This window comes from Salvelinus namaycush, chromosome 12 (genome assembly GCF_016432855.1).
Source record: "Salvelinus namaycush isolate Seneca chromosome 12, SaNama_1.0, whole genome shotgun sequence".
NCBI classification, from domain to species: Eukaryota; Metazoa; Chordata; class Actinopteri; order Salmoniformes; family Salmonidae; genus Salvelinus; species Salvelinus namaycush.
Window position 1 is genome coordinate 30,056,699 of NC_052318.1, and position 14,053 is coordinate 30,070,751.

General features: G+C 43.2%; 1 protein-coding gene across 1 annotated transcript in view; it reads left to right on the forward strand.

Moving 5' to 3' along the window:
• The first annotated feature begins 398 nt into the window (after positions 1–398).
• Positions 399–14,053, forward strand: part of LOC120056519 (2-acylglycerol O-acyltransferase 2-A-like) — a 32,663-nt gene continuing 19,008 nt past the window's right edge. Inside the window, exons 1-2 of the mRNA XM_039004699.1 lie at positions 399–529; positions 1,333–1,511. Of these exons, the coding sequence (XP_038860627.1) occupies positions 436–529; positions 1,333–1,511 (273 nt within the window). The 5' untranslated portion in view covers positions 399–435. The remainder of the gene's footprint in view (positions 530–1,332; positions 1,512–14,053) is intronic.

A 14,053-nucleotide genomic window follows, 5' to 3' on the forward strand; every position in this document is an offset into this window, starting at 1 on the left:
TGTATACATGCACAATGTAATCATGCATGTCAAAATGTGTCAAATGTGTGAGTTGAAAACACTGCATGTTAGAAGTACTGTGTGTGAGTATCCCTAACCTTGCCAACATACGAAGCACATTGCATGGATCAGTGGTTCACCAATCAGGACCTTGTTTGGCTCAGCAACAGTAACAATACAAATGTTCTTGCAACTACAATTGTTAGCTGGCCCAGTACCAGCAAGGTCAAAGGTCTTGAAGATAGAGAAATGGGTTGAGTAATTAATTCATGCATTAAAGGATTGCAGAGATAAGACGGTCAAATGTCAGTTGACTGTGGATAGAGAGGGAGAAAGGCAGACTTTGGACCCACTTCACTCACTCTTCTCCTCTCCCGGGTGTCCCAGACATAAGCCTCCTGTCTGCCTGCACTGCCAGCCTCTTCAGTCCCCACCATGAATATCCAGTTTGCCCCTACCGACCTGCCCCTAAGCAGAAGACTGCAGACGGCCTCGGTGCTACAGTGGGTCTTCTCCTTTCTGGGCCTGGGTGAGTCTGCCACTGTTCTGCTCTGTCCTGGGCTGTCTGTGTGTGCTGTGCAGCTGTGTTAGCTAGCCTTTCTTCCTCATTTCTTAACAAGTGGGGAGCCTTGTGTCCAGTTCTGTTTGCTTAACGGGTTGCTCGGTGTGGAGAAGTTGAAATGGAATTCTTTGAGAGTTTCCACTGCTGGCTGACTTCCATGTGCCCATGGAGTTGTGCCTGAAACAGAGCAAGGAACGATGCTTACACAAATACATGCATACAGAAGAAATTCCCTTATCCAACTCTTAAGTAACTCTTACATAACATGTGTTGGACAGTGGAGAGACTCCATGTGTGTTGCAATAGATTTGTCCATTAGGCCTTCCACACTTTTTATTATTTTTGAGATGGATTGGATACTGTGCATCAGTGGTACCTAGTGGACAAGAAGAAACACACGTCCTGGTATTCGTTTTTTATGACCACATGACCTGTCAAGGAAAAACTCTGGGTCCTAGTTATTGGTCAATCTGTTCAGGTCACATGGTTAGGAAAAACTCATGGCTTGAGTTGTAGTACACTTCTCTGGTTTGCTTAGATCTCTCTCTCTACCCCTTTCTATCTCTCTATCCCTGTCCCTCTCCTGCTCACTGCTGCTCAGTATGTCAGCAGGTTAAGAGATGCAACCTAATAGTGCAGTGCCCATCACATGTCTGTCTGTCTGTGTGTGTGTGTGTGTGTGTGTGTGTGTGTGTGTGTGTGTGTGTGTGTGTGTGTGTGTGTGTGTGTGTGTGTGTGTCTGTCTGTGTGTATTGGTTGTCTTCCTCCAGCTCCAAGCTGCATCGTGCTGTTCTTTGTGTTGATGTTCACTCGGTTCTGGCTGATCAGCGTGCTGTACGCCTGCTGGTGGTTCATCGACTGGGAAACACCATCCAAGGGGGGCAACAGGGTTCACTTCCTCTCCAATCTACGTGTCTGGGACTACATGAGGGACTACTTCCCTGTAAAGGTGGGATGACTTCACTGTGTTTAGTGCACTCTTTTGTGAGTGTTTGTGACTATGTTTTTTTTGGGCTTCAATAAAAGAGCAGTGGCCAGGTATGGATAGGCCCTATCTACAGCTGTTGCTGGTTGATGTCCCCATCTAGTGGTGATATATGGATTGTGTGTAGAGAAATACAAGTTCAGCTAAGAAATGTGAGTTGGTATTTGTTGCAATTTGATCATCATTAGTCTTATCCTAAGAACTTAGTCTCTCAAAGTCATACCAATACAATATGCTGTGTTATTGGATAGTGCAGTAAGAAATCCTGTTTTAAAGGATATACAAATCTTTGATTCTATTCTATGGAGCTTGGAGGCCTGTGAGCCTGCAATATCCTTCCGCTGAGATGGGTCCATGCTCTTGCCCTTGGTCAGAATGTACACTTTGGTCTGTACTGATAAGCATGTGAACATCAACAACAAAATGGCTCAGATGTGTATTTTCCCTTTCAATTGCTATGCAGAGCTTTGTTATCTATAGTTTGTCTAATTGAAAGTCTCAATAGGGTCACATGAATTAGCATGAATTATCTTAGACATTGTTAAATCCATAATTGTTATTCTAATGGTATAGCTAGACCTATGTATTTATTAATTTGAAGTGAATGGTAGTGTTTCTTTTTTTTAAGCTTCTATTGGTCATTGTAATCAATTGTTATTTTCAGATCACCTAGAAATCAGCCATAGACAATCATAAATGTATTGTTTACGTAAATTCAGTGATGCGTTTGGATCTCCAACGACAGCCTTAGTGAGACATACCAATGTAAACCTTCATTGTAAACATAGAATGACTTTTGATGCCATTGATAAAACATTCCTCAGATAGTTAATTTCAGAAAGAAAGCACCATGTAGAAATATGTTTAACCATTTATTAAAGATTGAATAATGCAAGTCTTTCCGATATAAGCTCTGCTCGTTCAGGGTAGCTCACTGCCCAAGCAAATCGTCAATATAAAATATCCAGCCTACAGGCAGTGAGCGCGGTAAACTATACCAATCCCCCCGGCAGGAACACAGAACCTAACAGGTGGATGCTGGGGTGGTGATGGGAGCAAACAGCCAGTGTGTAACGGATGTGAAATGGCTAGCTAATTAGCGGGTACGCGCTAATAGCGTTTCAATCGGTTACGTCACTTGCTCTGAGACTTGAAGTAGGGTTGCCCCTTGCTCTGCAAGGGCCGCGGCTTTTGTGGAGCGATGGGTAACGACGCTTCGTGGGTGTCAGTTGTTGATGTGTGCAGAGGGTCCCTGGTTCGCGCCCGTGTCGGGGCGAGGGGACGGTTTAAAGTTATACTGTTACAAGTGCATAGTAGCAGCAAGCAGCAGCAGCAGGATGAGTGAGCAGACCCGGTCAGCTTAAATAGACCGCCAAATAAGGTAGGTGTGATTGATATAAGCCTCTAATTTATGCCATCTCAGCTGATGCGGGGCACTCGGGTTTCTTTTCTGAATTGGCTCCGCTTAATTTCAGATAGAAAAGACATAGAAATACAGTACCAGTCAAAAGTTTGGACACACCTACTCATTCAAGGGGTTTTCTTTATTTTTACTATTTTCTACATTGAAGAATAATAGTGAAGACATCAAAACTATGAAATAACACATATGGAATCATGTAGTAACCAAAAAAGTGTTAAACAAATCAAAATATATTTTATATTTGAGATTCTTCAAAGTAGCCACCCTTTGCCTTGATGACAGTTTTGCACACTCTTGGCATTTTCTCAACCAGCTTCATGAGGAATGCTTTTCCAACTGTTTTGAAAGAGTTTCCAAATATGCTGAGCACTTGTTGGCTGCTTTTCCTTCATTCTGCTGTTCAACTCATCCCAAACCATCTCAATTGGGTTGAGGTCGGGTGATTGTGGAGGCCAGGTCATCTGATGCAGCACTCCATCACTCTCCTTGGTCAAATAGTCCTTACACAGCCTGGAGGTGTGTTTTGGATCATTGTCCTGTTGAAAAACAAATGATAGTCCCACTAAGCACAAACCAGATGGGACGGCATATCGCTGCAGAATGCATGCTGGTCAGGTGTGCCTTGAATTCAAAATAAATCACAGACAGTGTCACCAGCAAAGCACCCCCATACCAACACACCTCCTCCTCAATGCTTCATGCTGGGAACCACACAAGCGGGGATCATCCGTTCACCTACCCTGCATCACATAGACACAGCGGTTTTAACCAAAAATCTCAAATTTGGACTCATCAGACCAAAGGACAGATTTCCACCGGTCTAATGTCCATTGCTCGTATTTAAAGTCTCTTCTTATTATTGGTGTCCTTTAGTAATGGTTTCTTTGCAGCAATTCGACCATAAAGACCTGATTTACGCATTCTCCTCTGAACAGTTGATGTTGAGATGTGTCTGTTCCTTTAACTCTGTGAAGCATTTATTTGGGCTGCAATTTCTGAGGTGCAGTTAACTCTAATGAACTTATCCTCTGCAGCAGAGGTAACTCTGGGTCTTCCTTTCCTGTGGCGGTCTTCATGAGAACCAGTTTCATCATAGCGCTTGATGGTTTTTGCGACTGCACTTGAAGAAACTTGAAAAGTTCTTGAAATGTTCCGTATTGACTGACCTTCATGTCTTAAAGTAATGATGGACTGTCGTTTCTCTTTGCCTATTTGTGCTGTTCTTGCCATAATATGGACTATTTTACCAAATAGACCTATCTTCTGTATACCACCCAACCTTGTCACAACACAACTGATTGGGTCAAACGCATTAAGGAAAGACATTTCACAAATTAACTTTTAACAAGGCACACCTGTTAATTGAAATACATTCCAGGTGACTACCTCATGCAGCTGGTTGAGATAATGCCAAGAATGTGCAAAGCTGTCAAGGCAAAGGGTGGCTACTTTGAAGAATCTCAAATATATTTAGATTTGTTTAACACTTTTTAAGTTACTAAATTATTCCATATGTGTTATTTCATAGTTTTGATGTCTTCACTATTATTCTACAATGTAGAAAATAGTAAAAATAAAGAAAAACCATGGAATAAGTAGGTGTGTCCAAACTTTTGACTGGTACTGTTTGCTTAACCATTTATTAAGCAATGAATAATGCAAGTCTTGGCGCTATGTAAATAAGAATTTGTTCTTAACTGACTTGGCTAGTTAAATAAAGGTTAAATAATTTTTTTTAAAGGCTCTGCTCCTTCAGGATTGCTCCCTGCCCAAGCAAAGAGTCAATATTAAATAGCCTACAGTCAGTGAGCACTGTAAACTACACAATCCCCCAAAACAGCAGAACCTCACACCATCTGACTATGTGTAGCTACGGCAGAGTGCCGTTTAGATATGATCAAATAGACCAGCTAAAGTACATCTACTAGCGCAAGAACGAATACCATGTGAGAATGTTAACCATGTGTGGCATAAACTGAGCAACGTATGACTTCTATCCCTCATGACATAACGCTGGGTACCCTCGCTTGAGGCGAGCTTCATCTGCCTATCTTGCCAATGTAACAGTGTGAACCCAGCTGCCCTAGAGATGCATCGCCAGGTGCACTCACTGATCAATACAAGTAGCCTGATCATCTGTTGGCCTACATAAAATATCTTCCATCTAACAAGCAACCTAAGCAATATGCACCCAGCCAACCATCTGTAGCTATGCACTGAACTTTATTACGATACTGTAAGTGCCAAAGCAATGCTATTGACCGTGGGCTGAACCCAGTCATACCAAACTATAGTATAAAAGGCATGGAACTGGCAGATGAACTCATCACTTTTGGGCATCCAAAATCTCCTTGGCGTTTAATCTAATATAGCGTTTGTAGGAAGCAGAGGACTGACCCCTGTGATCGTCAGTGTGTATGCAGGGACAGATAGAGATGCCAATTAAGCAGCGCCGATGCGAAATTAATGAGCTGTGTACAGTTCAAGAGATTGTCAACGCTGTGGGCTAAGGAGATGGAACCGTGATGAAAACCAGTATCTCGTCATTTGTTTGCCAGCGTCGGTGAGGAATAATGGATCGCCCGGCGTGGTCAGTGGTCGCCATTGCAGGTAGCGTAACATGGAAGGGAGGACAGAAAGCAGCATAAGTTTGAGCAATGACAACAGCAGTAACTTTACCCATCCTATCAGTTTAAGAATGCTTTACCAACACTGTAAACATATGAGTGGAGTGACCATAATTAAATCCGAGATCATGCAAGGATTAAAGAGAAATTAATACGAAGCTTTAACTTCCTGACTGATGTCTTGAAGTTGTTTCAATATATCCACAATTTTCCTACATCATGATGCCATCTATTTTGTGAAGTGCACCAGTCCCTCCTGCAGCAAAGCACCCCCACAACATGATGCTGCCACCCACGTGCTTCACATTTGGGATGGTGTTCTTCAGCTTGCAAGCATCCCCCTTTTTCCGCCAAACATAACGATGGTCATTATGGCCAAACAGTTTTATTTTTGTTTCATCAGACAAGAGGACATTTCTCTAAAAAGTACAATCTTTGTCCCCATGTGCTGTTGCAAACTGTAGTCTGGCTTTTTTATGGCGGTTTTGGAGCAGTGGCTTCTTCCTTGCTGAGCGGCCTTTTAGGTTATGTCGATATAGGACTCGTTTTACTGTGGATATAGATAATTTTGTACCTGTTTCCTCCAGCATCTTCACAAGGTCCTTTGCTGTTGTTCTTTTGCATTTTTCGCACCAAAGTACGTTCATCTCTAGGAGACAGAACACGTCTCCTTCCTGAGCGGTATGACGGCTGCGTGATCCCATGGTGTTTATACTTGCGTACTATTGTTTGTACAGATGAACGTGGTACCTTCAGGCATTTAGAAATTGCTCCCAAGTATGAACCAGACTTGTGGAGGTCTACACTTTTTTTCTGTAAACTTCTGACTTCAACTGTAGCAATACTGGCGGAACTCATGTAGGTTCCACAATCTCAGAATCAATCAAACGTAACACCGTAGCAGCAGAGGATCAGAGTGAAGCCGGAATGTATTGAGAAGCAGTAGCACCGCAGATGCAGAATTCGGTGCCCAGAGCTAGCCCTCAGCACTGACGAAGGAACTACAGCCGTGATGAGTTCCAGTATCTTGTCATTAGTTGCCAGCGTCAATGTTGAACAAGAGGTTCGCCAGGTGCTGCCCGTGCTCAGCATGCAGGCAACATAACATGAAAGAGGACAAAGCCGTGTTAGATCTGGCGGTGAAGATTTCAGTTCCATGCCAATTCTTTCATCTCGGAGTGTATGACAGTACGTTTAACATGTGAGAGTCCACAATGCAAACAGAACTTAAGAGATAATGCAAAAATAAAGCGGAGGAACATTTAGTGCATTTCAGACTGAAGAACCCATAAAGCCAGAGTAACGTAACCCAACACTGTTGCCTTAACGTGAACTCAAACATGTGCTACTGAGAGAGGAGAGATACTCTTTGATATGCATGTTCATTCCTTCTCCATAGGCCATGAAGTGTAGGCAGACATGGATCCTTGAGCAGACTGCATGCTGAAGGGTCCTGACGCCCAAAATGAACTGAATCACTGCTAACAGAGCATGATAAAGCTGCATTTGCCAGACTGAAATTGGAATAGAAAAGGCATACATGGTTATATTACAGAAGACATTGTACAGAGAGAAGAGCATACAGTAGACTGCTGCAGAGTGCACATGCCATCACATAGCATAAAACATACACATTACTAACAAACCCCCAAAACCACAACTAAACGTTGGTACAGGTTATTTCGTAGCTACCTAAATAGCCTAATGTACTAATGAAATTGCTCAGCTGTAGCTGATGCATCTGCAGCGTGCACAGTGTGCACAGTGAGAGTGACCTGATAATCAACCTGGACCAACAATATAGTCTACCTGAGCTAAAGGCTAATGTCTAACAGTATATACTGGTGAGCCATGAGAGAAGAATGAATGACCTGATGAAGAGAGAATAGACCCCATAGATAACTAGAATAAGGTTACATATAAGAGTGTCTGAAATAAGAACTAACAGCCATTCCCCTGAGAGGCAATGAAGACTTGATCACAAACACTGATCGCCAAGTGGGTGTTTAGCAAGCCCACCACATGCTAGGTAATGCTAGTATCAACACCCATCCAACACGGCTGAAACTATATCAAGGCTTGATTAGTCATCACACAGCGTCAGATTCCCCACTAAGGTCCAAGGTGATAACTCTTCTTCCTCATATTTCAAGTTATGGTTAGGCACTAGTATCCATTTAAAATGAGGCTGTACTTCTGTGAATATATGCTTAGTGATGGAAAGACCGAGTAATGTTCGATGTAACATGAAGATAACAAAATGCAAGCAGAAGATTCATTAATAACAGTACTAATACATGACCCTAACCAGAAACCGTGGATAGATGGCAGCATTCGCGCAAAACTGAAAGAGCGAACCACCGCTGTCACGTCCTGACCATAGTGCTTATGTGTTTTGCTTGTTTTAGTGTTGGTCAGGACGTGAGCTGGGTGGGCATTCTATGTTGTGTGTCTAGTTTGTCTGTTTCTGTGTTCAGCCTAATATGGTTCTCAATCAGAGGCAGCTGTCAATCGTTGTCCCTGATTGAGAATCATATATAGGTGGCTTGTTTTGTGTTGAGGATTTGTGGGTCAGCCAGTCAGGAGCTGCCAGAGCCGCCAGCCAGTCAGGAGCTGCCAGAGCCGCCAACCAGTCAGGAGCTGTCAGAGCCGTCAGCCAGTCATGAGCTGCCCTCCAGTCATGAGCTGCCCTCCAGTCATGAGCTGCCCTCCAGTCATGAGCTGCCTTCCAGTCATGAGCTGCCCTCCAGTCATGAGCTGCCCTCCAGTCATGAGCTGCCCTCCAGTCATGAGCTGCCCGCCAGTCATGAGCTGCCCGCCAGTCATGAGCTGCCACTCAGTCCGGAGCTGCCACTCAGTCCGGAGCTGCCACTCAGTCCGGAGCTGCCACTCAGTCCGGAGCTGCCACTCAGTCCGGAGCTGCCCTTCAGTCCAGAGCTGCCTCTCTGTCCGGAGCTGCCCTTCAGTCCGGAGTTGCCCCTCTGTCCTGAGCTACCTCTCTGTCCTGAGCTACCTCTCTGTCCTGAGCTGTCTCCTCTATCTAGGGGGGACTTTTGTGAAGGTTCCTAGACCAGGGTCGGGGGCGAGGGTTGCCACTCAAAGGGCGCTAAGGAGGGGGACAAAGACAATGGTGGAGTGGTGGCCTCGTCCTGTGCCGGAGCCGCCACCGCGGACAGATGCCCACCCAGACCCTCCCCTTGACCCTCCTGAGGTGCGTTCGGAGTCCACACCTCAGGAGGGGGGTACTGGCACGTCCTGACCATAGTCCTTATGTGTTTTGCTTGTTTTAGTGTTGGTCAGGACGTGAGCTGGGTGGGCATTCTATGTTGTGTGTCTAGTTTGTCTGTTTCTGTGTTCAGCCTAATATGGTTCTCAATCAGAGGCAGCTGTCAATCGTTGTCCCTGATTGAGAATCAGATATAGGTGGCTTGTTTTGTGTTGGGGATTTGTGGGTGGTTGTTTCCTGTCTCAGTGTTTGTGCCACACGGGACTGTGACGGTTGGTTCGTTTGTTGTTTTGTATTTTGTCTAGTTTTCGTGTTATTAAATCATGGAAACTTACCACGCTGTACATTGGTCCTCCGATCCTTCTCGCCTCTCCTCGTCCGATGAGGAGGACGACTTAGACTGCCGTTACAACCGCATTTAACCATGGCAAGGTGACTGGGAATATGGTAGAATACAAACAGAGTAGTCATTCCCTCCGCAAGGCAATCAAACAGGCAAAACGTCAGTATAGAGACAAAGTGGAGTCGCAACTCAATGGCTCAGACACGAGACGGATGTGGCAGGGTCTACAGACAATCACCGACTACAAAAGGAAAACCAGCCACGTCGCAGACACCGACGTCTTGCTTCCGGACAAGCTAAATACGTTCTTCGCCCGCTTTGAGGATAACACAGTACTACCAATGCAGCCAGCTACCAAGGACTGCGGGCTCTCCTCTATGGCCGACGTGAATAAGACTGTAAAAAGTGTTAACCTTCGCAAGGCTGCCGTCCCAGACGGCATCCCTAACCGCGTCCTCAGTCAGACCAGCTGGCTGGTGTGTTTACGGTCATATTCAATCTCTCCCTATCCCAGTCTGCTGTCCCCACATGCTTCAAGATGGCCACCATTGTTCCTGTACCCAAGAATGCAAAGGTAACTAAATGACTATCGCCCCGTAGCAGTCACTTCTGTCATCATGAATTGTTTTGAGACTAGTCAAGGATCATATCACCTCCACCTTACCTGTCACTCTAGACCCACTTCAATTTGCATACCACCCCAATAGGTCCACCGACGATGCAATCGCCATCACACTGCACACTGCTCTATCCCATCTGGACAAGAGGAATACCTATGCAAGAATGCTGTTCATTAACTATAGCTCAGCATTCAACACCATAGTGCCCTCCAAGGTCAACATTAAGTTCGAGGCCCTGGGTCTGAATCCCGCCCTGTGCAATTGGGTCCTGGACTTCCTGACGGACTGCCCCTAGGTGGTGAAGGTAGGAAACAACATCTCCACTTCACTGATCCTCAACACAGGGTCCCCACAAGGGTGCGTGCTCAGCCCCCTCCTGTACTCCCTGTTCACCCATTACTGCGTGGCCAAACACGCCTCCAACACAATCATCAAGTTTGCAGACGACACAACAGTAGTAGGCTTGATTACCAACAACGATGAGAGCCTACAGGGAGGAGGTGAGGGCTCTGGGAGTATGGTGACAGGAAAACTTCTCACTAAACGTCAACAAACAAAGGACATCAAGGACAACAACCACCTGAGCCACTGCCTGTTCACCTCGCTATCTTCCAGAAGACGAGGTCAGTACAGGTGCATCAAAGCTGGGACCGAGACACTGAAAAACAGCTTCTATCTCAAGGCCATCAGACTGTTAAATAGCCATCACTAGCACAGAGAGGCTGCTGCCTACATACACAGACTTAAAATCATTGGCCACTTTAATAAATGGAACACTAGTCACTTTAATAATGTTTACATATCTAGCATTACTCATCTCATATGTATATACTATCTACTGTATCTTAGTCTATGCCGCTCTGACATTGCTCATACATATATTTATATATTCTTAATTCCAGTACTTAGATTTGTGTGTATTAGGTATTTGTTGTGAAATTGTTTGATATTACTTAGATATTGCTGCACTGTCGGAACTAGAATGACAAGCATTTCGCTACACTCGCATTAACATCTGCTAAACACATATACAGTATGTGACCAATAACATTTTATTTGATTTTACTTGAATTAAGTGATCTCTACAATAGCACACAATACAATTATTTATTCTTTTTTAACTTTATTTAACTAGCCAAGTCAGTTAAGAACAAATTCTTATTTTCAAATATGGCCTAGGAACAGTGGGTTAACTGCCTTGTTGAGGGGCAGAACAAAAGATTTTTACCTTGGCAGCTCAGGGATTCGATCTTTCAAACTTTCGGTTACTAGTCCAACGCTCTAACCACTAGGCTACCTGCCGCCACAATAGTCTATTATAGAATAAGAACAGTCACTAGAATAATACTACTAGAACGCAAGATGAACCGACAAGGAGGACCGCCTGGGTAAAATGCATGACACATGATTAGAACATGGTTAATAAATCAGAGCCTAAACCTACTGCTGCAATAAGAATTAATAATGAATGAGTTGACTGAAATGATACCTTTAAAATGTATGCTAATAGTGTGACTCATGCAACAGCAGGCTATACACTAATAAGCCAGCAGATTTATGATTTCTCAAGAGTAGAAGACCAGCAAAAGTGTAGCAATACGAGGAGTGCACTATCCAGTCCAGTTAAAATGAATGTGTTCTAGCTTATACTGTGTAAGGGAAACAAAGATACTAACCAATGTACAACATTTGAAGTGTGACTGCTGGCGCAAGTCACATTAACTTCTACTTCATCACAATCCCGGATCCGGGAGCACCCCCATCAGTAAAAAAGCTGACTAGCATAGCCTAGCGTAGCGTCACAAGTAAATACTAGCATCTAAATATCATTAAATCACAAGTCCAAGACACCAGATGAAAGATACACATCTTGTGAATCCAGCCATCATTTCTGATTTTTAAAATGTTTTACAGGGAAGACACAATATGTAAATCTATTAGCTAACCACGATAGCAAAAGACACAACTTTTTTTTCCCACCATTTTTTTCCTGCATAGGTAGCTATCACAATTTCGACCAAATAAAGATATAAATAGCCACTAACCAAGAAACAACTTAATCAGATGACAGTCTGATAACATATTTATTGTATAGCATATGTTTTGTTAGAAAAATGTGCATATTTCAGGTATAAATCATAGTTTACCATTGCAGCCACCATCACAACTCTCACCAAAGCAACTAGAATAACTACAGAGACCATCGTGTATTACCTAAATACTCATCATAAAACATTTCTGAAAAATACACAGCGTACAGCAAATGAAAGACAAAGATCTTGTGAATCCAGCCAATATTTCAGATTTTTTAAGTGTTTTACAGCGAAAACACAATATAGCATTATATTAGCTTACTACAATAGCCAACCACACAACAGCATTGATTCAGGCCAACAATAGCGATAACGAATAAACCAGCAAAAGATATTAATTTTTTCACTAACCTTCTCAAACTTCTTCAGATGACAGTCCTATAACATCATATTACACAATACATATAGAGTTTGTTCGAAAATGTGCATATTTAGCGGCACAAATCGTGGTTATACAATGAGAAAAGTAGCCAAACTGCCAACAATATGTCGGGAGAAATCTTGGGAGAGGCACCTAGTCTAATCAGTAACTAATCCTAAACTTGACGAAAAAATACAGGTTGGACAGCAAATTAAAGATACATTAGTTCTTAATGCAATCGCTGTGTTAGATTTTTAAAATTAACGTTACTACGACATACAGCGTGCGTTAAAGCGAGACCGCACTGAGATTCATGGCGGAATATGAGTTTAACATTTTTCAACAGAACAACGAATTAACATCATATATAGTTCTTACTATTTGATGAGCTTCCATCAGAATCTTGAGCAAGGTGTCCTTTGTCCAAAAGAATCGTTGCTCGGTTGTAGATTGTCGCCTTCAACGTTGGAATTAGCAGTAAACATTAGCCATGTGGCAAAGACGTGCCCAAATCACTAAAACGCAGCATAAATAAATATCCGAAAATCGCAATATAATGATATAAACTGATATAACTCGGTTTAAAATAACAACATTATGATGTCTTTAACACCTATATCGAATAAAAACAGAGCCGGATATATCTAAGGGCTTTCTATAACGACAGCCAGAGGTCCTTTCTGCGTCCTGGCGAAGAGAACAAAGGAAGGACCCCACGTTCCCAGCCCATTTATAAGCTCTCAGATCTGCCTAGCAACACCATTTCAATTCTCACTATTCGCTGACATCCAGGGGAAGGCGTATGCAGTGCATCTCAACCAATAGAAGACAGGCAGATTTATAAACGGATCTCAGAACAGCCGGCAGATTTCAGCATTCTCACATCCTCATAGGAAAATTGCTCTAACTCCAGTTCTGTTCTGTTCACTCTCCAGTTCAGATATAATTCAAACGGTTTTAGAAACTAGAGAGTGTTTTCTATCCAATAGTAATAATAATATGCATATTGTACGAGCAAGAATTGAGTACGAGGCAGTTTAATTTGGGAACGAAATTATTACAAAGTGCCAACAGCACCCCCTATTGAGAAAAGGTTTTAACCTATGTGACTGGAAGGACTCATAAAATGTAGGCCATCACTGATGTGTGCTTTGATTGCAGCAGTCTCATGATATGCGCAACATGCAGTGATAGTTACTATCCATACTGATGCAGCACTAAACTAAGCATAGAGACTTAAATACTATTGAATCACCGTGATAAGCACCATCTCCTGCCAGTGGCGTATATTCATGGATGCCAAGGCAACAAGGCTTCCCCTAAAAATGAAATGTAGAAACATAAAATAATGTATCTTTTGTGTCTCTGTATTTCATAATTTTCCTTCAATTTGCAAGAGGCCGAATGTATCTCACAGGAGAAAGCATCCGAGCGAGCAAAACAGCTTCCCTCTGTCTCTCTACGTGTAGGCCATCTATCTCTACGTGTAGGCCATCTATCTCTCATTGAAGCCAAGGGATGCCAGCCAGCATCTGGCCACCATTGACAAATAAAACAAACAAACATTTGCCAATCAGTGTTGAGCTAAACTGAGCGAGCTCAGCTCTGAATGGTCGTGGTGCACCCAAAAAAAAGTGTCCAGGGAAGCCAGCTTGGACTTGGCATCACTCCTATCAAATCCTACTAAGAGCATACGTCATTAACAGAAAAACTTGAATTGTTGCATTTCATGGTGTTGTTGTCCTCTGGTGGCTAGTTAGCCAGCAAGTTAAAATTGGCCCTTTCCTAAATTAGCCATGGATGGAGATAGGGA